Here is a 27,950-nt window from a genome sequence, read left to right on the forward strand (position 1 = left end):
TTTTTTTTTTTTAATAATTTTTATCTCTATGCCCAAAGGAATCCAGTCAAGAGTGAAGATCACCTCAGCTTCTCTCTTGTGTGAAGCAAGAGAAATCCAACTTTCAGACAGAGCACCAGGGAGAAGAACCAACTTTCAGACAGAGCACCAGGGAGAAGAAATGACAGAACCCAGGGGCAAAGAAAACTTTTGCTTTGGCAAAAGACAGAGAAAGAGGCAATGCTCCTCCTTGGGGAAAGAAAGAAGAGCCAAAAAAAAAAAAAAAAAAAAAAGAAAGAAAGAAAAAGAAAGAAAGAAAGAAAGAAAGAAAGAAAGAAAGAAAGAAAGAAAGAAAGAAAGAAAGAAAGAAAAGAAAGAGGAGCCAAACGACAGGAGTGAGATGTAAATTCAAAGGGAAAGCAGAACAAGAAGTGGATAGGAGAAACTCTCTGCCCCCGCCATCCAGTATATAAATGGAGTGCTGGGAAGAAGGTTTGAGATGTTTTTATGCAAATATTAACTAGGAGAAATTTGAAATTTGGCTTACACGTGTGAACATTAGCCCTCATGAGCTAAGCATCCATACAACTATGCAACTGTTTCCCCTGTGGAAGCATTACAGCTATTAAAAAGCAAAAGAAGAATTTGAGTATCACTGTCTTACACCCCTGAAAGATAGAGAATCTAGATGATGATCATGAATGGCTGCTAACATCACAAAAAAAGAAACAACCAGATATTACATGCCTCCTTATGGAAGTCCATGAAATCCATTTGTATTTGAAATAACAAAATAATGGGGCGCCTGTGTGGGTCACAACTGGGGGGGCCCTGGGGTGGGGGAGCGGAGGATCGCCTTGGAGTTGGGCCTGGAGTTGGGCTCGAATGAGAGGGAGGCTCTCGCCAACACTCCAGGTGAACTCGCCAACAGTCCAGGTGAGCCCTGCTAAAGAGCTGACTGGGAGCCGGCAAGTAGGAATGATGAAGCAGGAAAGAATTCCAAACATCTGTGCTGCAGGATCAGTTGGGCTGGTGATTGATCAGCGAAGCACGGTTGGGATACCTCCAAGGTTTCTAATAGGAGTAACCGGGGGAACAATGACAAGGTTACCAGAGGTCTAAGATACAGCCATAGGGGTAGGTTTGGAGGGCGAAATGGTGATTTTGTTTTTTTTCCCCCGTTGGACATTCCGTGGAAATGTCCAGAAGACAGCTAGAAATAATCATCCATGCCGTATCTTTTGAGGTTCAGCTGCAAGCCTGAGACTCTCTAAAAGAATAAGGGGGGGGGGCACTCGACGGGATGGGCACTGGGTGATGCGCTATATGTTGACAACTTGGACTCCAATAAATAAATAAATAAATAAATAATAAATAAGAATCTAGATCTCGAATTTAAAAAATAATAAAAGTAAAAGTAATATAAATAAAAGAGTTACATATCATAAAACAAAAAATAAAATAAAATAATCATAGTTGGAGTTGGAAGAATCATTCACCAGACTTCAAGGCGCCTGCGGGCTCAGACTCCCCCGCTCCTCTTACTAGTTGCTTGTCCTTCCCTAAATTCTGCCTCTCGGATTTTGAGAAACAAGATAGAAGACGGGATGGAGAATCCAACGTTTTGTTTTCGAGGCGCTGCAGCACCCGGGGCTCCGCAGGGGCGGGAGGATGGGTTGAGGCCCGGGCCCCGCCAGGCCCCCGCGGTGCAGACCGGGAGTGCGCCGAGTGGGGGCGGGGCGGGAGCCCGCATGTCCGGCGACCGCCCGCCCAGGTGCTGCAGGTGCAGGCGCAGGTGCTCCTCCGTCCGCGCCCTCCCGCTCTCCGGACCGCGTCTCAGTCTCCTCCCGGTCCCAGGGAGAGTTCCAGTTCCCGCAGCACGGGGGGACGAGTGGGGAGGAGAAGCAAGGAGCCGACCAGGCCGGCGCGGCCGCCGCCTCTCGCGGGCTCCCCTCCCCGCCCGCCCGCCCGCCGCCCGATTACATAACGGGCCCACGCGCGCTCTCGCGAGGCTTCCACCGCCCCCTCCTCGCTCCACGTCAGAGGGAACCGGGCGGAGCGGCCAACATGGCGGAGCGCAGGAGACACAAGAAGCGGATCCAGGTAGGAAAGGCGAGCCCCCCGCTCCCACCCGGGGCAAGGGGGCTTCGGGGCGCTCGGCAGGAGACGCGGCGAGGGGAGCGCCCCGGGAGGGCGAGGCCGGTGGGGCGGCCCCGCGCGAGGCGCCGTTGTGAGGGGGCCTGAGGGGGGGCGGTGTCGGCGACGGGGACGGGGACGGGGACGGCGACGGCGACGGCTGGGAGCGAGGCGGGCGAGGGGCGGCCGCGGCGGGAGGCGAGAGGCGCCGCGCTCGGGGCGGGCCGCCCGGGGTCCCCGAGGCCGCCCCGCCGGGCCTGCGCCGCGCCCCCGGCCTCCCGCGCCCCCCGCGGCCTCGGCCTCGCGCGCTCGTTACCCCGAAGTCGCGGCCGCGGGACGCAGGGTGGGAGGAGGTGGGGCCCACGGACCCGCGGCGGCCGGCGCTTTGTGCGCGGGCGGGACGCGTCTGCTGCTGCCCGGCGGGGCCCGCGCGGCGCTCGGCCTCCAGACGTGCAGCGGCGCCCGCGACGCGGCGGAGACACACGGCGGCGGGGTCGCGCCCTGCAGCCCGCCCCGCCGCCCCGCCGCCCGCGCTCGTCACCTGTGCGTTGCTCCCCGGCGGCTCCTCCGTCGTCCTGCCTTTGGGCCAAGCGGGCGAAGCCGCGCCGAACGCCGTAGACCTGGCGTGGTGTTTCCCAGCCGCCGCCTCAGCCTAACCTGCCGGAAACCTCCCGCGTCGTCGCAGATCCACACGGCGTACTCGGTTGATGCTGCCCATCCCGTCTGTCTCCTCGGGTCCCGATGCTTAGAATGACTAGTTTTTTTCTCTGTAATGTCCTATTCCTCCGTTTAAAATTATATGTATAGATAGATCTAGATCTGGATCTATTTTGTGGTCACTTACTTGGGCCTTATCACAGGTGATTTGAGCCATGCACGTTAACATCCTCCAGAAAACTATGAAGTGCTAGCGGGGAAAGGATGCCAGTGACCAGCAAACCTGGGATTTTTGGAATCGGGCAGAAATAGGGAAGTAGTTCCCAACAGAGTACAGAAGAGATACAGAAAGAGACAAATTGCCCCAAGTTCCAGCAGGTCATCGGACTAGGGTTTAAGGTTATTGTGGAACATCTTTCTTTCTTTTCTTTCTTTCCTTCCTTCTTTCCTTCTTTCTTTCCTTCTTAATTTCCTTCTTTCTTTCTTTCCTTTTCTTTTTTCATTTCTTTCTCAAACTATTCCTAAGTTTCAGAATTCGGTGTTTGTTATTGGTTGGGTATGGTCAGAGTTTGTATTGAAGTCGTTGGTCAAATTTGTACTTAAAGTAACACAGATAGTACATGTTATGCCTTTGAATACACATTATTTGTACAATTTCAGCTTTTCTTTGCCATTGGTTATAAAGGTGATCCTTATTCACTTTTGACTAGCTGCCCCCCCCCCCCTTTTTTTTTCCTTCAATTTTGATCTTCTGTCAAATGGTAAGGTACATTAAGAAGCCATGTAGTAGTGGCAGGGAGCTAAAACTTGAGCCAGGCTTGCCTGTTTGTACCCTGGTTTCACTAATTATTAGTTGTGTAACTTTGGGCACGTTACTTAACTTTTTACCTCAATTTACAAATTAGAAGAAAGGATATGTACCTCACCAAAGGTTTGTAAGGTTGTTGTGAAAAATAGATGAGTCAGGGATTTGTTATTAAAGGTTGTAGAAGTTATTAAGAGTATTCAGCATATCACTCCTTCCTTTTCCTGTACCCAAAAGGAGGAAGGATTTAGGATAATTTTTTTTTTTTTTTGTTAACCATTCTGATACGCTGAAAAAAGATTAACAGCTATCTGTTTAGTGAATAAACCATTAAGTTGTAAGCTCCATAAAGTATACCTGTTTACCTGATATTGTTTGAGGATCAGATAAATATGTGAGAATCTGATTGACATATTGCTAAAAGAAAACATATTACATTTATTTTTCCCATTCTGGAAGTTTATACATAGCTGTGCTAAAATGTTGTGGACCTCTTGGGAATGCTACTTAGAGTACCACTACACAGTGTTAACAAACCAGTAAAAATGTAAAATATAACATCCTTGGGTTCCCCCCCCCCCCCCCCCCCCCCCCCGCCAATGAGAAACTATAATATTGGCATCGCTTTAGACAAAAAGATCAAATGTAATGAAAGTTCATAGTTGAAGTTACAGAAAAGATTCTATTGTAAGACTTCGGGGCAAAAAGGTCTGTAATATCAACTCAGTTTCCTGTTGTTACTTGATGCTTCATGTTTTAAAAAAGATTTTTATGTCTAATAGATTCAAGTGACCTTGAATTGTAATTTGTACATTGGAAGAAATGATTGATACAATTTCAGGGTCTGGAAAATTAGCTAATTATTTGCTTTTTCTAGGGTTATGAAATTTCAGATTCTGATATCCCGTCAAAGTTAGAAGGAAGGGGACTATTTTACCACATTTTCTTAGATTCATTTTACTGATCACTGAAAACTGGAAGTGAGCCACATGTTTATTAACATTATAATAGGAAACCATAATGATGGAGATTCTCAAAGAGTAATGTCAATCCAAATTAATGGACCATTTGAAAATAAATAACTTTAAGATTTAAGAAATTAATTTTGTAGGTTTTTAAGAATATGCAATATGTGCTTGTTGGTTAACAAAGTGCTTACTGGTTTGGAATCTTGGTATCATGAAATTTTAGAGTTGAGAAGGATTTTCAGATTGTAAAATTTGTGTGGAATCCCTTTGCACAAAGGGAGTTCTTATGTAAAAAAGCAGAACGATGGGCCCAAACAAAGCCCTATCACCTCAGTACCCCACTACCATCTTGCCATACCTCATGGTCCTTTAGGCTATTTTTAGGACCTACATCTAAAAGTTTACTAGGCATAAAACTTATTGATATATCACTGTCATTTTATAGATAAACTGAGGTTCAGTGAGGTTATATGACTTGACCCAGGGTCACTCATCAGGGTAGTAAAACCAGATTTAGACCAAGTCTTCTAATTCCCAGTTGAGTGTTCTTTCCACCTCCCCACGGATAAAATAAAAATAAATTGTTCTGAAATATTTTAATTCTGAAATTTTTATATTAAATTGTATAACATAAAAATTTAGCATGACTGCTAAAGAGAGAAACATCCCATTTAGCATTCTGCTTATGTGTATTTAGTTGAGTTTTGGGACATTTAAATGGCTTACTGATTCTTAAAACTTTTATAATCTTCATCTCAGTTAATTTTATTGCACCCATCTGTCTCCTTGGCAATAAAACCCTGACATATCATGGGCCTACATGCTTAATTTCAGAAAAGGGAAAGAAAGAGAAAGTTTGTGACTGTACAGTCTGACTGAGACCTTCTGAATAAAAGGAACCCAGAAAGCTAGTCCTTAGTCTGAAAACTCCTCTAGAAGCTTTATGGAAGACCTGCAATAGAAATGAAACAGTGGGGTATTTACAGAAGGGCACTGTCATAGTCAAGAATCAGAGATTCTTGAAAAACTTTATTAGTAATATGCTGTGACTTTAAGCAAATGATTTCTCTAAGGTCCCTTCCAACTTTCAGGTTTTACTCTGTTAATGTATTTGCATTTCACAAGTATTTTATACTGCTTGTGTGAAGATACAAATGGATAATTTGTGAACTAATCTTCTTCTCTTTTGCTTATTTAACTCGACAAGTCAACCAAGCTTATTTCTACTGAATATAGCAATTTTTGAAATTTTATAAGGTTGAAGACTGGCTTATTGACTCTTGATCTATTATTTATTCCAAAAAGGTTATTGTAAGTACTGACTGAAATAATATTATAGTTAAAAATGGTAACTCCTATTTCATTATATTTATGTCTGATCTATTCTGAAGTAAAAATAGTATTTAAGTAATTTAGAAAGAATATTATAACCAAACTTTCAACTTACATATTTTGGATTGTGAATTGTGACAGCCAGCATTTTGGTATTTGGGTGCAAAGATGGCAGTCCACCTGTTGGCTCTTTGCTTTCTCAAGATGTTTGAGCTCACTCATTGAGCTATGAAGTTCTCTTCATTTGAGCTCACTTCTCTTTATTAGTGGTTGATGCTATTCCCAAAGGGCCTCCACTTTTTGTTAGGTTTCTAGAAACGTTATGAAAATATTCTGAAGATTTGTTCACATCAAAAGGGAACAAAGGAAGGAAGTACTATAGTCTAATGTATAAACAGGATGAGGGTAAGACTCACTAGACTCACTAGGGGACCAGTGAGAGTAAAGACTCGATGGCAAGATCTTCTATCTAACCAGCTTCCCATGGTCATGTTCTCTTGGTAGTCTTCTATAGCAATCTTTCTTTTTGTCTTCAGAGCCCTAGCAGATAGCACAAATTCTGTACTTTTCACTTAAAGACATTCTACAGTATGTATAATTCATATGTGGTTTATTGTACATTTCATAATTCACAAAAGAAAATAGAAACTTACGAAGGATCTGAACTTGAAGAAGCAAGGAAGGTTATCAGTTCTGTTATACTGATATCTTGATAGAATTCACTACTTTTCTAGTCAATTTCAAAGGAAGTTGTTGATACTTTAAGAGAGTATCAATGGATAAGTAACTGTATCTACTTGAGACAGATTATCCAAGTCCATGTTTTCTGGATCTCTTTTGTTCAGTTGTTACTTAGTAGTACCTTACCAAGGAGGGAAAAGGAATAAAAATAGATTCAGTCTATCTTGAGGTTGTTGGAAGAATTTGAACTTGAAGTTGATTGTTAAAATGTAATTTTAAAATGTTGTTGATTCATGTAGTATCAGATACCCTACTAATGGAATACCCTACATAATGGAATGGATTTTTTGTATTTCTTGTGTGTCCTTATATCAGATTTTACATGTGATACCTCTGTCAATCATTGGATTAGTACATTTATACCTCTGTTTAATATATAGTTTAATTGATTGCTGATAGAGACTTGCACACCTAAAGTTGATATGCTTGGAAAATATGTATGATATGATTCTGAAAAATAACAACTGCTATTTTGGATAGAGTATAGGTATTATGGCTTACAAATTTTGTTATTAACTGAAACACTCAAAGGTATTCTAGGGTATACACTCAGGAAGTATGTATTTGAATGATTTATGTTTATTTAGATTTATCTCCCAGGTCATTTTCAGTCAGGCATATCCCAGTAACAATTTATCAGTTAATCACATAAAAACCTTAAATTGACAACAGATGTATCAAATGAAAAAAAAAAAAAGAGTGTATGTGGGTGTGATTATAAAATAGAATTGGTTTCTATAAGACAATAGTATTGCATTATTTTCAGCTATTTATAACATTACTTTTGTGGTGTACCACGAATATATAGGATATTATTTACTAATAGATGAGCCTCCTAGAAATGCATTGTATTATATAAGCATAATTAAATACTATCATGTAATGTATGATGCTAACATATTAACATATTTTAGTGTGATTTCAAAAATTGAAATCTAGATTTTCACCTTTTAGTTTGTCAGAAAATAAATTTTGTGGCTAAGCCCCAAATCATTATGAACCTTGTAGATGTTAGTGAATTTGGAGTGTTTTCTTAATTTTGTTAATAGTATTAATTTTGAATTTGTAATCTCTTAAAGACTTTATTTCTCTATGATACATATTTTTATATAAAATTAAAGGCTTTTTAATGCACACAAATATTTGGGTTTTACTGTAGTATTCATTGGGATTGAATGGTTTGGGCTTTTAACTTCTACTGCCACACATAAGCCACAGACAGGGTACTAGCAGAGTGTAAGAATCATACAATGTTGATTGGGCAGTTGGAAGTAGAGGAGTTGAAAAATGCAGAGGAAAAAAAGAAAAGAAAAAAAGAAAAATGCAGAGGAAGAAATGTGAGAAGTAGCTACCAGGTGATTTAACAACTAAAGCACAGGCTTTCACTTCATCCAACAGATTACTCCTGACAGGATAAAATTGAAGTTGGAGGGTTGGTTTGTTAATTGTTCCTCATTTTCATCAAACATAACTGAATTCAGACTTATCTAAAATTTGTGGGAAATCTGACAAAGGCATGATTTCGGGTAGATTATTTTTTCTATTTTGTGTTACTAGAATGTGTCGTCTAAAACATAACTGTCTTTAATAGCATTAATTGTTTTCAGCATCCTAGATTCTTGGCAAATAATTCTTTACTAATATTTGGTACTTCATTCAATTAAGAAAGACACCTTCCTGAAATCATTCACATTTAGATTATACATTGCTGGAAATAATGTTTGAGGTCTCTAGATATCATGCTTAAACGTGAAGTTAAAGACAGTACTTTTATTCCAGCTTATAGCGATGACAACTTATAAAAGTGTGTGTGTATGATGTGTACAAATGTAGACTGCCTTCATTTTCTTCAGTAAATGGGTGGAGAGAATAAGTACACAGGAGGAATTGTCAAAGGAGTGGTTCAGAATGTAAGGAAATAAAAAGACAATAGGGAATGATAAACAAGAGAATAATAGAAAATTTGGAGAAAGGAATGGAAGAAAGAGAACAGGGAAGAATTAAAGCAGCCTTTCCAAACTTTTTGTGTACTTCCATTAATGAGTTAAGTTAGATTATAACATCTCCTTATTGCATTTTTATTTTTGCTTCATCCCCACTAGGGAAGAAAAGAAGAAAAACAAGGTGAGAAAAGAGTCAAATAGTAGTTCTTGCGGCTTCCACACTGGGAGAGCTCTCTTTGGTTAATTTGAGAATTCCTCCTACGGTCTTTTGTCCATTGTTCAGGGATCATAGCTTTGGCTTTTATTTAACATTTATTTATAGCACCTGTTTCTACTTACTTTGACATTTGGCACTCACTATTGGCAGCCTCTTAATCTTTTAAATTATTACTTTGTGGCTTATAAAAAGAGATCAGGCAAGAGTGAAGGTGAGCTAGTACAAAGTAGTTACCATACTGGAAAAACATCTCAAAATAAATGCCTTGTAGCTGAGGCAAAGAGGCTGGGTTTGGCCCTATTGACTTGTATTTGAAAAACACGTAGTTTTAAAAAAAAGATTGGGGCAGCCCGGGTGGCCCAGCGGTTTAGCGCCACCTGCAGTCCAGGGCGTGAAGCTGGAGACCCCGGGGTCAAGGCCCACATCGGGCTCCCTGCATGGAGCCTGCTTCTCCCTCTGCCTGTGTGTCTGCCTCTCTCTCTCTGTGTCTCTCATGAATAAATAAATAAAATCTTAAAAAAAAAAAAAATTGGCAGAACACATCTGTAAATTCAGTGCATGAATTTGTGAAGTAAAATGATTACATTAAATTAATGTTCTTACTTTGCAGGAAGTTGGTGAACCATCTAAAGAAGAGAAGGCTGTAGCCAAGTATCTTCGATTTAACTGTCCAACAAAGTCTACCAATATGATGGGGCACCGAGTTGATTATTTCATTGGTAGGATTATATCAGTAAAATTATATTAGTGTACATATTCTATGAAGATAACTAAATTTCAGATATGTAGATGTCTTAAAAGTGCTTTCCAAGTATGCTTGATGAAGCTAGATGATGGGCATATGGCGACTAATTATCCTGTTCTTTTATGATTTGAAATGTCAATAGGAAAAGATCAAAGGGGATGCCTGGGTGGCTCAGTCAGTTAAGCATCGGACTCTTGATTTTGGCTCAGGTCATGATCTCAGGGTTGTGAGATCAAGCCTGGCGTTGGCTCTGGGCTGGGCATGGAGCCTGCTTAACATTCTCTCCCTCTGCCCCTCTCCTGCTCTCTCCCTCTTTAAAAAAAATAATAAAGTGCTTTGTAATAACATTCGTTGCAATTTTTAAGAATAAGATTTGTTTTCAGTATTAATACTACCTTTTGTTCAGTTAGTATATGTACTTGAAAATAATCTTTTTGTACAACTCTGGAGTAGAATTCAGTGTGAAACAAGTCTGTTGGGTCCAACGTAGAAGCTTTGGTTCTTCACGTAATCCAAAGAACCTCATTATAAGTTAATGTTGTCTATAATATAGCCCCATAACTATTAAGTGGTTGAGTTTGCCTGTCTCATTGATTAAGATTGAATTGCCATTATAAAGAAGAAATTTCTTTATCTTCCCTTTCTTTAGTGTAACAATGAATGATTTTGATGTTCATTAAAAGTAAAAAATGCTATTCTCTTCAGTTCTAGTGTATTTAGCTTCTTCTAGTGGTAGTAGTAGATTGTTGACAGAGCTTATTTCTCAGTAAAAGTAAAGTTTGATGACAGAATTTCTATTATTGTGGGAGAGGAAGATTTTTGGTTCATTTATCCTACATTTAATTGTGATTATTTGATAAGAGTGATACTTATATTTATTTTAAATGTTTTTGTTTAGAACATTTTCCCATAACATATATTGCTTTAGTTAATATTTTTTAATGTCAGTTACTTCCCAGCATTACTTTAAAAAGACCCTTAATGCTATGTTTCACAAATTGAGGTTTTGAGGAACTGTTTATTTATCACGATCATGTCCAACTCAATTTCTTCTGGATTTGATTTGATTTTATGATGCCAGAATGTTGATTTTGTCTTATAAATTATTAGATAGACATAAATTCCCATGTATACTAAATTTAAAATGACAAATTTCTTCTTTAGCTTCAAAAGCAGTGGATTGCCTTTTGGATTCAAAGTGGGCAAAGGCCAAGAAAGGAGAGGAAGCTTTATTTACAACAAGGGAGTCTGTGGTTGACTACTGCAACAGGTAGTGTTTATTTTTTAGTGACGGATAATATAATATAAATAGTAATTTCAGAATACTGGCCAAAGTCCGGAACTCCTTACCCATTTTTATTATTAAATATAGTAATATTACAGCATAGCTCAAACAGAGCTTTTATATGCAACCTGGATTTTTTTCAGTACCTCTGTAAATGCATTTATTTGGTGTTAGACATGATATTTTTACAATTTTAATTTGTGTTCTGTTATATTTGTACATATGCCAGACTGACTAAACTGAAAGTCCAGCAGGAAAAATCATATGCCAGTGCCAAAAGTAACCAAAAAATTCTTTCCTTTGTGGGGCAAATGACTAGGAAGTCTTTTCCAGAACTTTGGCAGGGGTTCCTGGTAGACCTGTTATCCCTGGGTGGGTTGGTTGGTTTGCGGCCCACATGAGGTTATTGGTCAGGTACTCTTTATTATTTTGTTTAGTAATTGCATATATATTCCTTGTAAAATCATGGCAACTACAACATCTGCCTTTTCTTGATTCCATGGTGAAATAGAGTTCAGTAACATGTCCATGTTTTTCATAATGGGTACTTTTGATGGCGAATGGTATATAAAACCACTTTCCTCTTGGAAATAAGTATACTGGTTTCTCTTTTAATATTTTTCTCTTGGTTTACTACTTAAGCATATGTATTAAGATGTTAATAAACCAAATTTTGTTTTTGTGACTGAAGCTTATAATCAGTAGGAATTTAACATTTCAGAATATTTTATATCCTTGGTAGGGAGATACACATAGTATTTACTAATGTATTCTTTAATGGTATTTAAAGTATCAGCCAGATGAGACCCATCTAAAAACCACTGTTTCACAAACTGGTTTTAAAACTGTGAAGTTTAAGAATTATCAGATATTTCTTAAAATTCTTAGTTGCCAAAAACTAGAGTCACTACTGGACCTTTCAAAAACAGTGAAAATTTCTCTTTTGGGGTAGGAATGAGTGGTGTAGCTGGTTTTTTTCTGCAGCCATTTATGTAGAACTCCAAAGTGCAGATTTCCCTGACTGTCTCAAAATAGACTTATTTTGTACATGTGATGTGAAAATTAAGAGATGCTATACATGCAAAAACAGAGGTTAGGTAATTTACCCAAGATCACACAGTTAGTAAGTGATAGAGCCAGAATTCTAAATCTAACACTCAAATTCCATGGTCCATGTTTTTAACCATTGTAGTGTACTACCTCCTCCAATGAAATGAGGATGCATTTAATAAAGCAGAAATTAAGGTGAAGGATTCATCTGTCAATACAATTGAGTATTAAATCTGTGAACCCAGATAGAGCAGCCAATATTAATCCACATCTTTTGTCCTTTTAGGAGCTTTGATGCCATGTTCTATGAAAAGTCCTTAAGACCTAAACTCACTCTTCACTGTTCATGTTAATTCCTATTTATGCCTATTTATTTGTGTCCTTTCTGCACTAAAATAGAGAAGCATGACTACCTAAATTCTTCAGAGCCATATCTGATAACAAGCATGACCAGCCCTTAAGGATTCTAGCCTGACTACAGACAAAACCATGAAGGGACATTTGTCTAGTCTCATTTTATAAAGCTGATAAGTGACTTGAGGGAGTCTGAAGGAAAAAGAAAACAGGCAAGTGCTGGATGATGCACAAACAACCTTTTCTAATATGCTCTGTGCCTCTTAATGGCCTGATTTGTGTATGAACCTTTGTTCTAGCACCGTTCTAACTCCATGTGACTTTGCATCCCCAACCCACTAGTCCAACAATGTCTTTCTTACTCTCATTCATATACCACACTCATTCTCTCTTCTGGTCTTGATCTTAACCTGCCATTTTCCCCAGATGGTTTTTTCTGTATCCTATCTCTCTCATTATAAGTATCCCTCAAGTTCCACCTCTACCATGTAGTATTCCACAGGCCCTCTGGTCCATTAATCTTTGTATCTAAGGTTCTACAGCACTTATAAAGTTAGTGTCATACAGTTTAGCCCTTAACTATTTTAGAATTGTTGCAGATGAGTCAGTTTCTTAAATTTCTTGCCAGCTATATCTGAAGGCAGTTATAGGACTTTTTTCTACTTTCTTGTAACTCCAGAGCAGTTAGCACACTGTGGGCATTTAATAAAGCTTCACCATTGCCACATAGGCAATGTTTAAAGTCTTAAACACATGTCTGGCTTCAATAAGTGTTTGTTAAACCTGAAAAAAAAAAGTAAGAGGTGAGGAAAAATAGAAGTAATTTAATAACTTTGTACAAGCTGCTTTTAACAATCCATTTGTATATTCAACAAACATTTATCAAATATCTGTTGTATTCCAGGCCCCAAGATGGTCCCCATCTCCAAAGTACACATTCTAGCCTCTTAGAGAAGATTCGTGACTAATTACAGTGCATTGCATTCTGTAAGGAGGACAGGGATGAGGAAACTTCAAGAATGGCTTTACAGGGAAAATGTTTAATCAAATTTTGAGACATAAATAGGTGATTGCCCAGGATACAATGGGAGAAAGGACAGTCAATCCTGGCAAAGGAGACAGAACATACTGGGAGAAGGAAGTAGTTCTGTGAAAATGTAAGAAAGCTTTTGTGTGAGTGATTTGTACTATATGATGTGTTAAGTAAATGGAGGCACTGATTTTATTACAATGTAAATGTCATCTCACTTTTCTCACCGTAAAGTGAGTTGTAGTAGGCATTTTCTAAAGACCTGTCAAGGGGTAAATCAATAATTTTACTTATTACTGAATAGATTAATGCTATAATGGGATAATATGAAACCAAAATGTGTATGTATATTCCATAACTATTATATGAAATTGAAGGTTTGGCTATAGCAGTAACAATGGCTACCTTGGAGTACATATATTCCATGCACCATGCTATAAACAGTCTACATGCTTCTCATTTAGTCCTAGAAACTCCTGTGAGATAACTCCATTTTAGAAATTTTAGTAAAATTAAGTAATTTACCCAAACCCACACAGTAAAAGTGGTAGATGTGGTATTTGAACTCATGTAACTGAATGTGGACTTTTCAACATCAGTTTGATTTTTTAAGAGTCTGCAGTTAACCCTTGAACAACATGTGGGTTAAGGGGTATCAGCCTCCACACAGTCAAAAATTCATATTTTTAACTCCCCCAAGACTTAACTACTAATAGCCTACCTTTGACCAGAAGCCTTACTGATAACACAAACAGTTGATTAATACATTATTCTGTATGTTATATGTGTTATATGCTATATTCTTACAATAAAGGAAGTTAGAGGAAAGAGTGTTATTAAGGAAATCATGGGAAAGGGAAATGCAGTTACAGTGCATACTGTATCTGTCAGAAAAGAAACCACGTGTAAATGGACCTGTGTGGTCAAGCCTGTGCTGTTTAAGGGTCAACTGCACATAGGTGCTGGCTGTTAACAGTAGAATCCTCAGAGCATTTCAAACAGTTTTGCAATTTTATGCCATATAGATCTTCTGAACAAGTAGAAGGCCAAATGAGAAGACCTAGAAGTTAGTTTTGTGGAGAGGTTCACAGGATAGACCTTTTGGGGCAGCAGAATGAAGCCCGGCCAGACAGTTGAAAACATAGATACCTCAGAGGGCACAGTATAATGACCAGAAATAAGTGGTTATTGGGCAGGAAGGAAGCGTCTAGGTAACAAGTGGTAGGACGTGCTGGAGCAGGTATTAGTGGAAGTAGGAAGGTAGAGTAGTCAGTAGGCACAGATGGTGGCAGTAAGACCTAGCTTGTATGTTGTGTTTCCATGGTTTTACATTCTCAAGGAAGGAGTGAAGGAATAAATCAAGAACTCTGAAATTGGAACATAAGATTTGTAACATAAGATTAGGTAACAACGGTAAGGGCAACCCAGTTTCTTGAGTAGGATTATGAGGTTAGAAAGGAACTACCACCTAAATTTACTTAATTTTGGGTCTTCTCATTCTTCTGAAAGTAAGAAGCACACAATAGTAGCTATCCTTTCGCAGCTGTTGGCCTCTGCTTGGCCATTCCCAAGCACACCTGCCTCTGAAATGCCACCTCCCAACAACTCAACACCTCCCAGGTCCCCTTGTATATCAGCCATTGGCTTTGTTCAGAGGCTTTGTCGTAGAAGCCCAATTCTCCTTTGTTTAACGGGAAATAAATTCAATTTTTGTTTCAAAAAAAAAAATGGGTCTTCTAAGCTCATAGGATGAAGAAATGAATAAAGCAAAGATCTCATAGGTGAGTTTATAGTCTAGTGAAGGAAGCAGGCAGACATAAATTGTATTTTAAGTTAGAAGATAAATGCTATGGATAGGATAACAGGAAATAGGGAGAGTGGGGGATGGGTTCATAATTTTAAACAGGATAGGTCTAGTTGTGAAGGTAACATTTGAGGAAAGACTTGAAGGAAGTAAGAGAACATTAAGACAGTTGAAGACATGATTTTAGATCAAATTATGGGCACATTTTTAAACTATTGTATTAATCTCCTCTTTTTTATGTTTGCTCTTGAATTTGAGACTTTAAGGCAGTATCTTGATTTACTCATGAATTTGGAGAAAAGTTTCATAAGGATAATCTTATATCTAAGTTATGTAGTTGAAAAATGAAAATTAGGTTGACAAACTTCTATATAATCAAATTGGCAGTACAGTTTTTTTTTTTTGTTAGAGGTAGAGTTGACTATTTTTCCATCTATTAACCAGTTGTAATTTCTTTTGTGAGTTGTCAGTGTAGTTTTCGCTCATTTTATTTGAGTTTGGTGTTTTTTTTCTCTTTTTAGTCTGTATCTGTATAATTGATAAGGCATGTAATGTCATACCATTTTTTACATAGGCTTTTAAAGAAGCAGTTTTTTCACCGGGCACTAAAAGTAATGAAAATGAAGTATGATAAAGACATAAAAAAAGAAAAAGAGAAAGGAAAGGCCGAAAGTGGAAAAGAAGAAGATAAAAAGAGCAGGAAAGAAAATCTAAAGGATGAAAAGACGAAAAAGGAGAAAGAAAAAAAAAAAGATGGGGAAAAGGAAGAGCCTAAAAAGGTGATTTTTAACTAAATTTAAGTAAAAATAAAAATAAATATTATGTACACATGATCACTAGCATATGAACACTTCTGAAATGCTATGCAACAAACACTTAAGATAATGATATTAGGGTTCTTATAAATACCATGGTTGAGGATTTTTATTTCTGTGTCTCAAATAGTAAAACTTCTTTTGACTAGGAGTATGTCACTGGGTTTTTTTGTTTGTTTGTTTTTGTTTTTGTTTTTTTGTTTTTCCTAAGTGTTTTTTTCTTCTAACTTGTGTTTTAATAGGAGGAAACTCCAGGAACTCCCAAAAAGAAGGAAACTAAGAAAAAATTCAAACTTGAGCCACATGATGATCAAGTTTTTCTGGATGGAAATGAGGTGAGAATATGTAGCTTATAAATAGAAATCCAGTTTTCTATAGGAGTTTTTCAAATTATCTTTGATAACTTTACTAAGAAAAGAAGTACTTTGGGTAAATCTGACAATATAGATACTACTATTTTAAAAAATCAATAATTTCTCTGAATTTAGAGTTACAATAAATGTATAAGAAAATTAGAATTAGGTTTAGCTATCTGTGATAGTGATAGGAAATCTGAAATGACAGTGGCTTAAAATCGATCCTTTTTTATCTCTCAATAAAATCTGAAGTTAAGTGCTACAGATATGGCAGATCCATGGTGAAGCTGTTTGAAGCAATTAGTAAAGGTTATCTTATGATCCAAAATGACTGCCAGCCTTATATCTGCATCCAAAGGAAGAAAGGAGAATAAAGGACATGCCTTCTTTTTAGGGACATCTTCCAGGAAGCTAGCAATTGTATTTCTGTGTGGATTTTAGGGGCCAAAACCTAGTCACATGACCGTGTCTACCTGCAGTAAGGACTTAGAAATTTGCTTTTTATACTGGTAGTCATTTGCCCAGCTGAGATGTAGTATTTCCTTTACTATCAAAGAAAAAAGAGTAGGATGGTTAATGGAAGATACCTACAGTTTTCTGCCTCTTATAGTCAGGCATACTACTTTAGGAGCCTAAAATTTTCAGTGTTACTTAGTGCTTTACTCAAGGAAATGGTTTGGGTTTTTTTTGTTTGTTTGTTTGTTTTGTAATGGGAGATTTGTGTAATGATAGCCTTTCATGAAGACTGCTTAGTCATTTCACCAATACAAAAACATTAGGTATATACTAGCCATTGAATTCTTGTGAATTTCAAGACCTATTTCTTCGCTATACCTAATACAGAAGTAGCATATATAAAATAGTGGTTCCTAGAGCTGTGAGTTTGAAATTCTGGGAAGGCTTTTCAGAAAATATGTGCTCTTGACTCATTCCAGACATACTTGATAAGAATCTGTAGTATTGAATCTGTGTGTGTGTGTGTGTGTGTGTGTGTGTGTGTGTGTGGTATAACATGCCCCAGGGTGATTCTGATGTGAACCCCTATTTAAGAACCATTATAATGAAGACCACAGATCTTCCCTATTGTGAAAGCTCAAATATCTTCAGTTAAACATCAAGCATTAGCTATATGCAAAGACATTTTTATAGGTGCTGGGAATGGCATGATAAATAAGATAAATTCTTTTCTTGGTAGTGCTTTATCGTCTAGCAAAGATACAAGCTTTTAAACAGTGTATCACAATGTGGTGAGTGTTATGATATGAGAACATCAATTAAGAATAGTAAATTCAAACAAGACAGGATAAGGAGGGTCTGGAGACCTTGAACACTTGAGCTGAGCTTTGAAGGATGACAGGCAGATTACCAGATGCACTGGGAAGGAGTTAAAGATCTGTTAGGTGAAAGAAACAGCCTGAGCAAAATGCAAGGGTGCTTGCATTCTTGAAAAGACTACATTTTATTCTGTAGAAAGCAACATACTTTCAAACTTTTAAAGGTGGGAAATGCCTTTAAAAACTTGGTTTTTAGAATGCTAACTGGCAGAAATGAGGTCTGTGGATCTGATTTCCAGGGGAAATGTGCAGTTAAAAAAGGAATGGAACCCCCAGTGTTAGAAATAGAACCAAATCAAAAAGACAATAACAAAGAGTTTTGGTCAAAATAAAATCAGGAAATGGAAGAGTACTGATATTTATAGAAACTAAGATAAAACAAAAAAATAGGAGTTTTAGATAGTGATTGAGCAGAGTTCTGATTGTTCTGAATGAAGTAAACTTCTCTCGTGTAAAGAGAATTCAAGCTTTAAAGTAGTGGTTCCTGATTTAGGGGCTACAGATCCTCCACCACGGAGTAGGCATGTAATCCTTGCAGGTAGTCGTAGAACCTTTATGTTCACTAAGCATGATCTTCATTAATGCTTCTTTGCATTCCATTGCTGGGAAGGAACAAGGCAGAGTTGATTGCTGCTGAATCTGTAATAGGACCTGGCAAGATCAGTCTTAACTCTGCTTTTAGCACAGACTGCTTCTGCTTATACCAGTGGGCACCATTACATTAGGGACAAAAAGTTGTACAGTGCTGGTCTTTGGTTTTGAAAATAAGTAATGGTTTGAACACATGAACAAATTATTAAATTCATTTAAGTATGGGGAATTTATTCAATGTATTACAGAATGTATAGTTTTGAAAATAATTTTCTAGCTAAAGGAATACCCAAAGAAACCCTACTACTGAAGGAAAAATCTTTGGAATTTGTTTACCTTAGAAAGTCATTCTTATATGTCAAGAGATTGAAAGCAACTGTTGTAGAGGATTTAGAATTAAGCTTAACTTTCTAATGTAACGTTAAGCACTGAGGTTTCTTGATTTTTCTAGGTATTTGTGTGGATCTATGACCCAGTTCACTTTAAAACATTTGTCATGGGATTAATTCTTGGTAAGTACAATCTCTAAAATTTAGAAAGGAAAATAAAAATACAAAGGCCATAAAAAATATTTAACGTAAAATAGTTATTTTAAAAGAGGTGTACTTTAAAGTCAAAAGATAAATGATAAGCTGAGAAAAATATTTACAAGACATTAAGGTAAAAATTAAGAGATTAACAATTAGAGGTTTTCTAATTACCATTAGAAAAATGGTGAAGGTAGCCCACAGATAAATACAGTGATCAATAATCGTGAACAAAACTTAATCATACATAATAAATATATATTAAAGCAACCATGATCAAGAGGATTACAAAGTTTGATAGTACCAAGTCTTAGTAAAGGTCCAACACTTAGGAAAAACCAGTACTCTCCAACAAGTGATGGTATGTCCATTGTTTTAGTTTTTATGGAGAGCAGTTCCGCGATGTCTTTCAAAAAAAATTTTTTTAAAGATTTTATTTATTTATTCATGAAAGAAACGGAGAGAGAGAGAGGCAGAGACACAGGCAGAGGGAGAAGCAGGCTCCATGCAGGAAGCCCGACGTGGGACTCAATCCTGGGTCTCCAGGATCACATCCTGGGCTGAAGGTGGCGCTAAACCGCTGAGCCACCTGGGCTGCCCCTCTTTCAAATTTTAAATGCATACACACTAATGTGGCTGTTCTACATCTAGGAATTTATCCCATGACTGTTCTTAACACAGTTACATAAAGTATCTATTCAAAAATGTTCATTGACCCATTATTCTAATCAAAGCCCCTCAGACTATAGGGTAATTACCAAGTATCTTTTAAATTTTAAATGTCTATACCTTTGACGAACGATTATGCATCAAGGTAATTTATCCTGTGAACTTAGCTATTTATACTACCCTAATCAAGTTGCACAAATGTACAGTACTTTGGTATTGTACAAACAATTCAAGTTCCTGGATAGGAGAATAGTGAAATAAATCAGCACAATTGCACACAGCACATGAGAATATCATGCAGTTTTTAAGAATTAGGATGTACTGATGGAAAAATATCTAAAATAAATTAAATGAAAGAATTATAAATGTAAGAAGAATATAAGCTCATTTTTGTAGAAAACAAATTCTGTGTAGCTAGTTTTAATTATATATAGGCAGCCTTTGGCAGTACAAATTAGAAACATAGTAGGGCAGCCCGGGTGGCTCAGTGGTTTAGCGCCGCCTTCAGCGCAGGGTGTGATCCTGGAGACCCAGGATGGAGTCCTACGTCAGGCTCCCTGCAAGAAGCCTGCTGCTCTCTCTGCCTGTGTCTCTGCCTCTCTCTCTCTCATTCTGTGTCTCTCAAGAATGAATAAATCTTAAAAAAAAAAAAAAAGAGGCATAATAGTAGTAACCTCTGGGGAGTAGATCAATAATTGGATGAAGACTTCTCTTTATACTTTTGGGTTGGTTCTCTTACCACATGTATTACTCCTGTAAGTTCAGGGTGGGAATGTGGGGAGGTGGGGTATTTTAACAAGAAGAAAAAAATAGCAGTTAAATAACTCAGTTAAATCCTCCCCCAAATTGCTAGTAGCTGTTGATCATTTACTATGTACTAGTCACTTGGCTAAATATTTTACAAGCATATTTCATTTCATCCTCAAAACAAAGGAAGAAGCACATATTAAATATAAGGTAACTTAGTGTTGTTATTTGGTGATTGTTTTTTTTTAGGCTCCCCTATTCAGTAGGCAGATATATTTAAAAAATAAGATGGACATTGCTTGAAAACAGCAGCAGTTGATCATTTAAGGAGCTAACAATTCTACATTTTTAGACACTTTTTTCTAATTGTATGTAATTTGTACTAGAGAAATCCTAGCCAAAGAGCAATAGTTAAAATGTTAAACTATGTGAAATGACTGACAATTTATCATTTTTTACCTATAAAAATGGCAATTTGTATGTTTCAGTGTGTTTATGTTTCAGTGTTGTCGCCTAGGAAAATATTCACTGGTGTTGCAACCAAGCTACTTAAAATTTTCATCTAAAAGTTAAGTATGTAACTTTGTCATTTTTCATTCTAGTGATTGCAGTGATAGCAGCCACTCTCTTCCCTCTTTGGCCAGCAGAAATGAGAGTAGGTGTTTATTACCTCAGCGTGGGTGCAGGCTGTTTTGTAGCCAGCATTCTTCTCCTTGCTGTTGGTAAGTATTGTTATTAGTAAATTTGACCTTAGTAGGGTAGATACCAAGCAGTTTGAACTATAATCTGGATGGAGCTTTAAGTAAAACTTAATAGCAAAACTAATAAATGTAGGCACATCAAGAAATATATGGGCTTCCTTTTGGGATCATATCCCAAAACTGACTCAGGCTTGAAGTAGAATATGTACCTGATTCGATTCGGTCTGTTGTGAAGAAAAAATATTTAAAGTGTCTTAATCTGCATGTAGATAAAGACGTTAATATTTTTACAGTGGTTAATCATTTATGAGATGTAATACTTTTAGTAAAACATTTTTATATATTGACTTAAGGCAAATGAAACATATTACATATTTAAATCTATGGGTATACTCAATAAATGATTCTAAACAATTGATTTGCCATTTTGGGAAAAATTTTGCACCCATGTACCAAAATAAATTCTAGATGCATTAAGGGGTTTTAAATGGTTTTCAGGGCAGCCCAGGTGGTTCAGCGGTTTAGCGCCACCATCAGCCCAGGGTGTGATCCTGGAGACCCAGGATCAAGTCCCACATCAGGCTCCCTGCATGGAGCCTGTTTCTCCCTCTGCCTGTGTCTCTGCCTCTCTATGTGTGTGTGTGTCTCTCATGAATAAATAAATAAAATATTAAAATGGTTTTCAGGGGATCTCTGGGTGGCTCAGCAGTTTAGCACCTGCATTCGGCCCAGGGCGGATCCTGGGGTCCTGGGATCAAGTCCCACATCCACCTTCCTGAATGGAGCCTACTTCTCCCTCTGCCTATGTTTCTGCCTCTCTCCCTGTGTGTCTTATGGATAAATAAATCTTTTAAAAAAATAAAAATAAAATGGTTTTCAAAGATTAAACAAGAAAAATAAGTAATTTTTTTTTACACTTCTAGATGATTTTATTTTTATAGCTTAATGACAAAACAATATAAAAATAACTCCAGGTGAAGAAATTAAAAACAAATGATTAATAAATACATGAAAAATTCTCACTAATAAGATAATAAAGATAATGTATCTTTTTTGCCTATTTAATTAAGACTTTTTTTTTTAAGATTTTATTTATTCACAAGAGACATAGAGAGAGAGAGAGGCAGAGACATAGGCAGAGGGAGAAGCAGGCTCCCTGCAGGGAGCCTGATGCAGGTCTCCATCCCAGGACCCAGGATCACACCCTGAGCCAAAGGCAGATGCTCAACCACTGAGCCACCAAGGTGCCCTAGGAAGATTTTTTTTTTAAATGGAAATACCCAATGCCAGGGGCATTTGACTGGAAGGAATGCACCTAAATATAAATAGTAAGGATAGTTGTGAATAATTTTAATGTGATTCTTTTTACTTGTTTGTATTTTTTACAATGAGTATGTTACTTACTGTGAAAAAAACCAACAAATATTATTTTACTTAAAATCCTAGTATTTGAAGATTTTCCCATATAGAGTAGGCAGGTCTGATGTCACTTTTACTTTGAGAAAGAAATGGGAATTTTTCTCAGCTTATCTAAAGCTGTATATTAATTTTTAAACTTATGTGTATAATCCTTTGATCCATCTAGAGTTTATATTGATATATAGTACTAAGTTCCAAGTACTTTCCCCAAATGACAAATCCACCTTTCTACCAAGACATAAGAGTACTTCCTGTACAAAAAGAAAAAACAACATCACATTATTGACCTAACATCTGTTGTTAGAGGATGTACTTTAAGATTATCCAATCTGAGTACATGTTATTGTGAGGTTCTGTGCTAATAGATTCTTATATTTTAAAGCATTACTTTGCTGTTCTTAAGGAGTTTTCTCTACGTGTCCATTTACCTTGGACATCAGATGTCCTGAGTTAGTGCCACCATCCCTGGACCCATTGGCTCATATAGTATTCTCATTCAGTCTCATGTTTATGGGCCTCCCCTTTTTCTCTGTGATTTCTGTGTAAAACTCTCTTCACCCACCTTTCATATTTTTCCTCTAGCTTAGTCATCTTGAGAAAATCCCCTGATGCTTCTGCATGTAACACAGCACATGTGTAGGCCAAGAAATTATATCTAAGATTGTGAAACAGCTAAGTAGTGGTAGTATACGACCTGCATCAAGAATGTGAAGCTCTAAACTTTGATCTGACATTAGATAGAATCAAATTGGTATCTTCTGGCTCTCAAATCCCTGAAAGTTTAAAAGCTCTTTGAAAAATTTCCTTTTTTTTTTTTTTTTTCTTCTTTGAAAAATTTCAATGAAAAAAAAATTTCAATGAAGATTTAACTCCACTGAGTAGAATTAACCCACTTTTATTTAAACCAGCATTCACAATAATTTATGATTATTATATCATTTTGTTCTTTACACTACCATTTTTCCAGTAGTGTTTTCTATCATTTTCCATTTTAAATATACTATGAATTTAAGTATGCATTGTGGATTAGATAATCTTGTGAATTAAACCAGAAAACAAACCCATTTTCTGTTAGATAAAACAATTCCAAGTATACTTTCAAATGGTTTTCATCCATAGCCCACTTATAAACTGGATATTTATTTTATATTATCTTGTGAAGTATTATATGTTGGTCAAAATTATATTTGGTGCTCCTTCGAATATGTATTAAGACTTTTGGCAGTTTTCTAAATGTGTGCTTTTTAGTATAAGAACAGGATGACAATAAATACAGTGTTTTTCCCACAATTCTTCTTGTTTGCCCCTGATAATCTAATGCTACATACAAGAAAAACTGTAAAATCTGTTAGAATTCTGCTCTGCCCAGTTTTTATATGTGGAGAATTTAAGTTTTATTTGTGACATTTCTGTATTGCTTTTTCTTGGATTAGAGTCAAGTTTTCCAGTTATGGACTATCTGTCTTACGACCCTACAATGTCTATCATAGTATCATAATTTTACTTGGAGAAGAAAATGTGCAGCCTCCCTAAAAGACATTCATTATTTCTTATTAGTGGAATTTATTCTTAAATCATAATTTCAAACATATTTGCCTTTTCTGTTTGTACCTCAAAAGATATTAATGTGTACAGACTTTCAGAATATTTATGTTCTTTGTGAACATAGCAGTTACTACTTCATAAAAGTCAAGGCAGCTATAACCATTTCCTTTTATTTATCCAAAGCAGAGTAATGGAGGAGGCACAGATGGCTGAGCTTTTTTCAGACCTAATATGAAAGTGGTGATATAATTGTAAAGAAAATGGAAAGCAAAACAACCCAAAACCTGTCATAATTGTTTGTCCATAACATTCACATAACCATTATGACCTTCAAAAAAAAAAAAGGAAAATCACACAGCCCTATGTAACTGCTAAATTAAGAGAAAACTATATGAAATACTGGGGTTTGTGCTTGTGATAACTTATTACTATAAACTTTAAAATTCTCAAATTCTTTAACCACCGTTTTGAGTTTGAATTTTGAGAGTAACTCAAGCCCTATCTGTTTAAGCAATTTGTCTTTCATTAGCACAGAATTACTTCCTAGTATTAGGAGGAGAGGAATAGTCTTTAAATAAGCAGAAATTATGTAATTAATAAAATTGTAGCTAGGAAAATATTCTTTTAATGTACAGAAGTATGTAATTTTACTTAGAAGACTTATTGTTCAGGCAGAGAAGGCACATGCCTTGGACCCATGACATATTTAGGGCCCTATAGAAATGCATTTCCATTTCTTTTAAAATCAGAAGTGTAATATATACACACATGTATATAATAACCTATGCAGGATTATATTGGTATTTATAGTATCAGTAGGGCCATAAAGAGTATGATTTTTAATATTTTATGGAGGAATTGCCTCATATAGGCAAAAGAGCCTAGAGTCCAGGAAAGTCATGATGCAGCTTTGCTTTTTTCCTTTTAAGGGCTTCTTAAGATATCCTTCATCACTTACTACATTTATTTCCTTTTTCTTATACCATGGTCTTGTGCACAGTTAAACGCCCAACTGATGGGTATGCTTATTGATCTACAACATACATAGCAAAGTGTGCCATCAGGATCAGAGCAGATTGCTCTGCACCAGGAATACTGTGGTTGCTTCTAAACTAGCCAGGATTTAATTGTTTATATTTAAGGTACATGGAATGTGAAATAATAAACTCTGAATGTCTTTTTAGTTTTTTATTAACAAATATTCCCTGCTATCTGAGTCAGTGCTTGAATTATTCAACTAGAGACATTTTTCTCCTACAGCTCGTTGCATTCTGTTTCTCATCATTTGGCTCATAACTGGAGGAAGGCACCACTTTTGGTTCTTGCCAAATCTGACTGCCGACGTGGGCTTCATTGACTCCTTCAGGCCTCTGTACACACATGAATATAAAGGACCAAAAGCAGACTTAAAGAAAGACGAGAAATCTGAAACCAAAAAGCAGCAGAAGTCCGACAGTGAGGAAAAGTCAGACAGTGAGAAAAAGGAAGAGGAGGAGGGAAAAGTAGGACCAGGGAATCATGGAACAGAAGGCTCAGGTGGAGAACGGCATTCAGACACAGACAGTGACAGGAGGGAAGATGACCGATCCCAACACAGTAGTGGAAATGGGAATGATTTTGAAATGATCACAAAAGAGGAACTGGAACAGCAAACAGATGGGGATTGTGAAGAGGAGGAAGAAGAAGACAATGATGGAGAAACAACTAAATCTTCACATGAAAAATCATAATCTGACTAATTTGGGACTAAATGAGTGCAAGAGGTTGGATTTTCTATGTTGGCTGATCATCCTAATGTACACGTGACATTTGTAGCATTCTTTAAATCCATTTGCTGAAATGTATTTGACATCTAAGCAGTTATATTCAGTCCTTCATTTCATAGAATACTATTATTGGTACAGTCTAAAGCCATTTATAAGTTGTATCTATTTGATAATTTTACAATAAGTAGGTCTTATTCATTTTGATAGTTATCAAAGATGCATTTTCCACAATGATATTTAGATTAATGGCATTTTTGATAGTTGTATGGCTTTTTACTGTTAGATTAATCAAAATAACTGAAAGGGATAAGAGAGAAACACCAACATTTCAGATTATGCATAGTTATGTAGCCATTTCACAGTTTCTTTAAAATGAAATGCTTAAACTCCTTGTTCTCAATAGTTCAGCTTTGGTTGATTATAAAAGTATACCAGGAAATTTCTAAGATTCTGAGTTAGCAGGGTTCAAAAGCATTTTATGGAAACAAGCCAACTAGTAATGCAGCAACACTTTTAGTTTAGCTACAAATTCTCCTTTTCCAACTTAGGAAATCCAAACTGATTTGTACATCTGACTCAGAGAAAGATAGTCACCTCCAACAGAGAAAGCAAAACAGCATTGGTTGGAAGGCGATGGCTCTTCTTCCCATTTCCTTGTCGTGAAAAATGTATTCTGTACATAATTTACAAATAAACATTTTATTTTAATTGTTACTTATTATTTAGACATTTTCTCGACACTTAAATTTGTAATATTAAGACCATGTAAGGGTAATGTTTTTAGAGAAATGGAAGTTTCAATAACCCACAGAACATCTGTGATCTTTCTACAGCAGCTTCAGTTTTGTGCCAACATTCCATGTATTTGAATATGAGTTTAAAAGATCCTTATTAAATAAGAGCAGACTTAAAGTAGCTGTTTGTACGCCTTAATGTTCATTCTGATTAATCTTAAATCTCTCCATTCAGAAAGGAGGTACTATATTATCAGACCAGGAGGCACTGCTATGAAAGATAATTTACTGTTCTAAAATATCAATTTAAAATAAAGAACATAAAAGAAAACATAAGAGAACCATTGGACTCTAATTGCTTTAAACTAGTTTTGCAGTTTGATTTTATGTCTTGCATACCTTAGTTACAAATCTTTCAGAAAAATCTTGTGTTTACCTATGAGCATAATCTCATTCCTTGGACTTACACTCTTATCAAATGGTAATGAATTTTAAATTATTTTCCTTCAGTCATGGAGCATTTTGCTTTGTAGTTGAAAAAGGTGTTGTGGGTAGGTCTTTAATTTTCTTTAGGCTGTTTCCCATCTAGTGTTTGACTACAGATGTTAAATTTTTCTAACTGTGGAAAAAAAAAAAAAGATTTTCTGTATACTGACACCTTTTATTAAACGTGGCTTGACTGCTTCTTTATAGTATTCCTTGTAAGTGGACAGAAATATGGCTATTTGATGTTAATGCAACTCTGTTAAGGCTGCAAACAGTCATTTTAAAAGTTTCCTCCTAGCAAATGTTCGTTGATTTAAGTGCCTGGGTGTTTTCCCCTCTCATTTTCAGAGCTCTACTGCTTCCTTCCACAGTAAGAGTCTGCATAATTATAGCTTCCGAGCTTCCTAATCACCAATAGCACTAATACCTTATTTTGGAGTATGGTAATGGTACCAAAAGTGTTTTTTCAAAAATAAAAAATGACTAAACTTTTACTACTATGATAATACCCAGGCACTCAATATTTATCCTAAAGCTCTTTATAATATATGTAGTATGTCTAGTCTTAAAGACATTTATTTGGAGCATGGCAAAAAAGTCAGCTTCTCATTGATGTTGTGGATTCTTACAGAATGTTAGTACCAATTTTTATGAATATTTGGTGGTCCCTGGGGGAAAATATCATTCTTACTATGGTTAGAAAGTGAGTTAGAAATTTCAGCTCAGTGTCTTCTACTCTTCGAGGTTGTATACTTTAAACAACTATAAAAATCAAAAGGCTGCCACTGTTATACGCCTGAGAAGAATAGCTGGCTGTCTTTGTTGGCTAACATTAAATATTCTTATGCCAGAGCATGGAGGAATTGTTTACATTAGTCAATGGAATGGTGGTTTTTTTTTAAAAGGAACTTCAAATTTGCTATGCTACTGTAAGTAGAAGCATGAAGCTTTTGGATAATGTAGGATTCATTGTGGAGTAGGTGTAAATTGGCCTAACTAAGGATTGGATTAACCAGCTGAGTCCAGATAATAAGAATAAAGCATATGTAATTGTTATTAAAGTCAATGTATTAAATAATTTTTTCACTTTTCCCTCCCACTAATTTCCTTACTTTCCCAACTATATGACCTTCTAGACAACTTTAATTGAAATAATTTGGATTTAGTCAAATACTATTCAGAAACTAATAAATTTTAATGTAACACATCAAAAC

General features: G+C 36.7%; 1 protein-coding gene and 1 long non-coding RNA gene across 2 annotated transcripts; one reads left to right on the forward strand and one right to left on the reverse strand.

Moving 5' to 3' along the window:
• On the reverse strand, window positions 1-1,944 carry LOC119867527. The gene is made up of 2 exons (XR_005383991.1): window positions 1,479-1,944; window positions 1-1,053 (listed from the first exon to the last, which is right to left on the reverse strand). It is a non-coding gene; the product is annotated as an uncharacterized LOC119867527 (long non-coding RNA).
• SEC62 (SEC62 homolog, preprotein translocation factor) lies at window positions 1,926-27,949 on the forward strand. Its single transcript, XM_038583856.1, has 8 exons — window positions 1,926-2,082; window positions 9,389-9,497; window positions 10,688-10,793; window positions 15,621-15,825; window positions 16,104-16,196; window positions 18,594-18,654; window positions 20,688-20,807; window positions 25,011-27,949. The coding sequence occupies exons 1-8, from the start codon at window positions 2,047-2,049 to the stop codon at window positions 25,478-25,480; spliced, it is 1,200 nt and encodes a 399-aa protein (XP_038439784.1). The 5' UTR covers window positions 1,926-2,046; the 3' UTR covers window positions 25,481-27,949.
• The last annotated feature ends 1 nt before the right edge of the window (window position 27,950 follows it).

This window comes from Canis lupus, chromosome 34 (genome assembly GCF_011100685.1).
Source record: "Canis lupus familiaris isolate Mischka breed German Shepherd chromosome 34, alternate assembly UU_Cfam_GSD_1.0, whole genome shotgun sequence".
NCBI classification, from domain to species: domain Eukaryota; kingdom Metazoa; phylum Chordata; class Mammalia; order Carnivora; family Canidae; genus Canis; species Canis lupus.

Excerpts from the sequence above, each read along its gene's own strand:
- SEC62 (XM_038583856.1), top strand. The coding sequence starts at position 2,047 with ATGGCGGAGCGCAGGAGACACAAGAAGCGGATCCAG. Across the intron at positions 2,083-9,388 it reads GACACAAGAAGCGGATCCAG|GAAGTTGGTGAACCATCTAA; the intron begins GTAGGAAAGGCG and ends CTTACTTTGCAG. Across the intron at positions 10,794-15,620 it reads GTGGTTGACTACTGCAACAG|GCTTTTAAAGAAGCAGTTTT; the intron begins GTAGTGTTTATT and ends TTTTTTACATAG.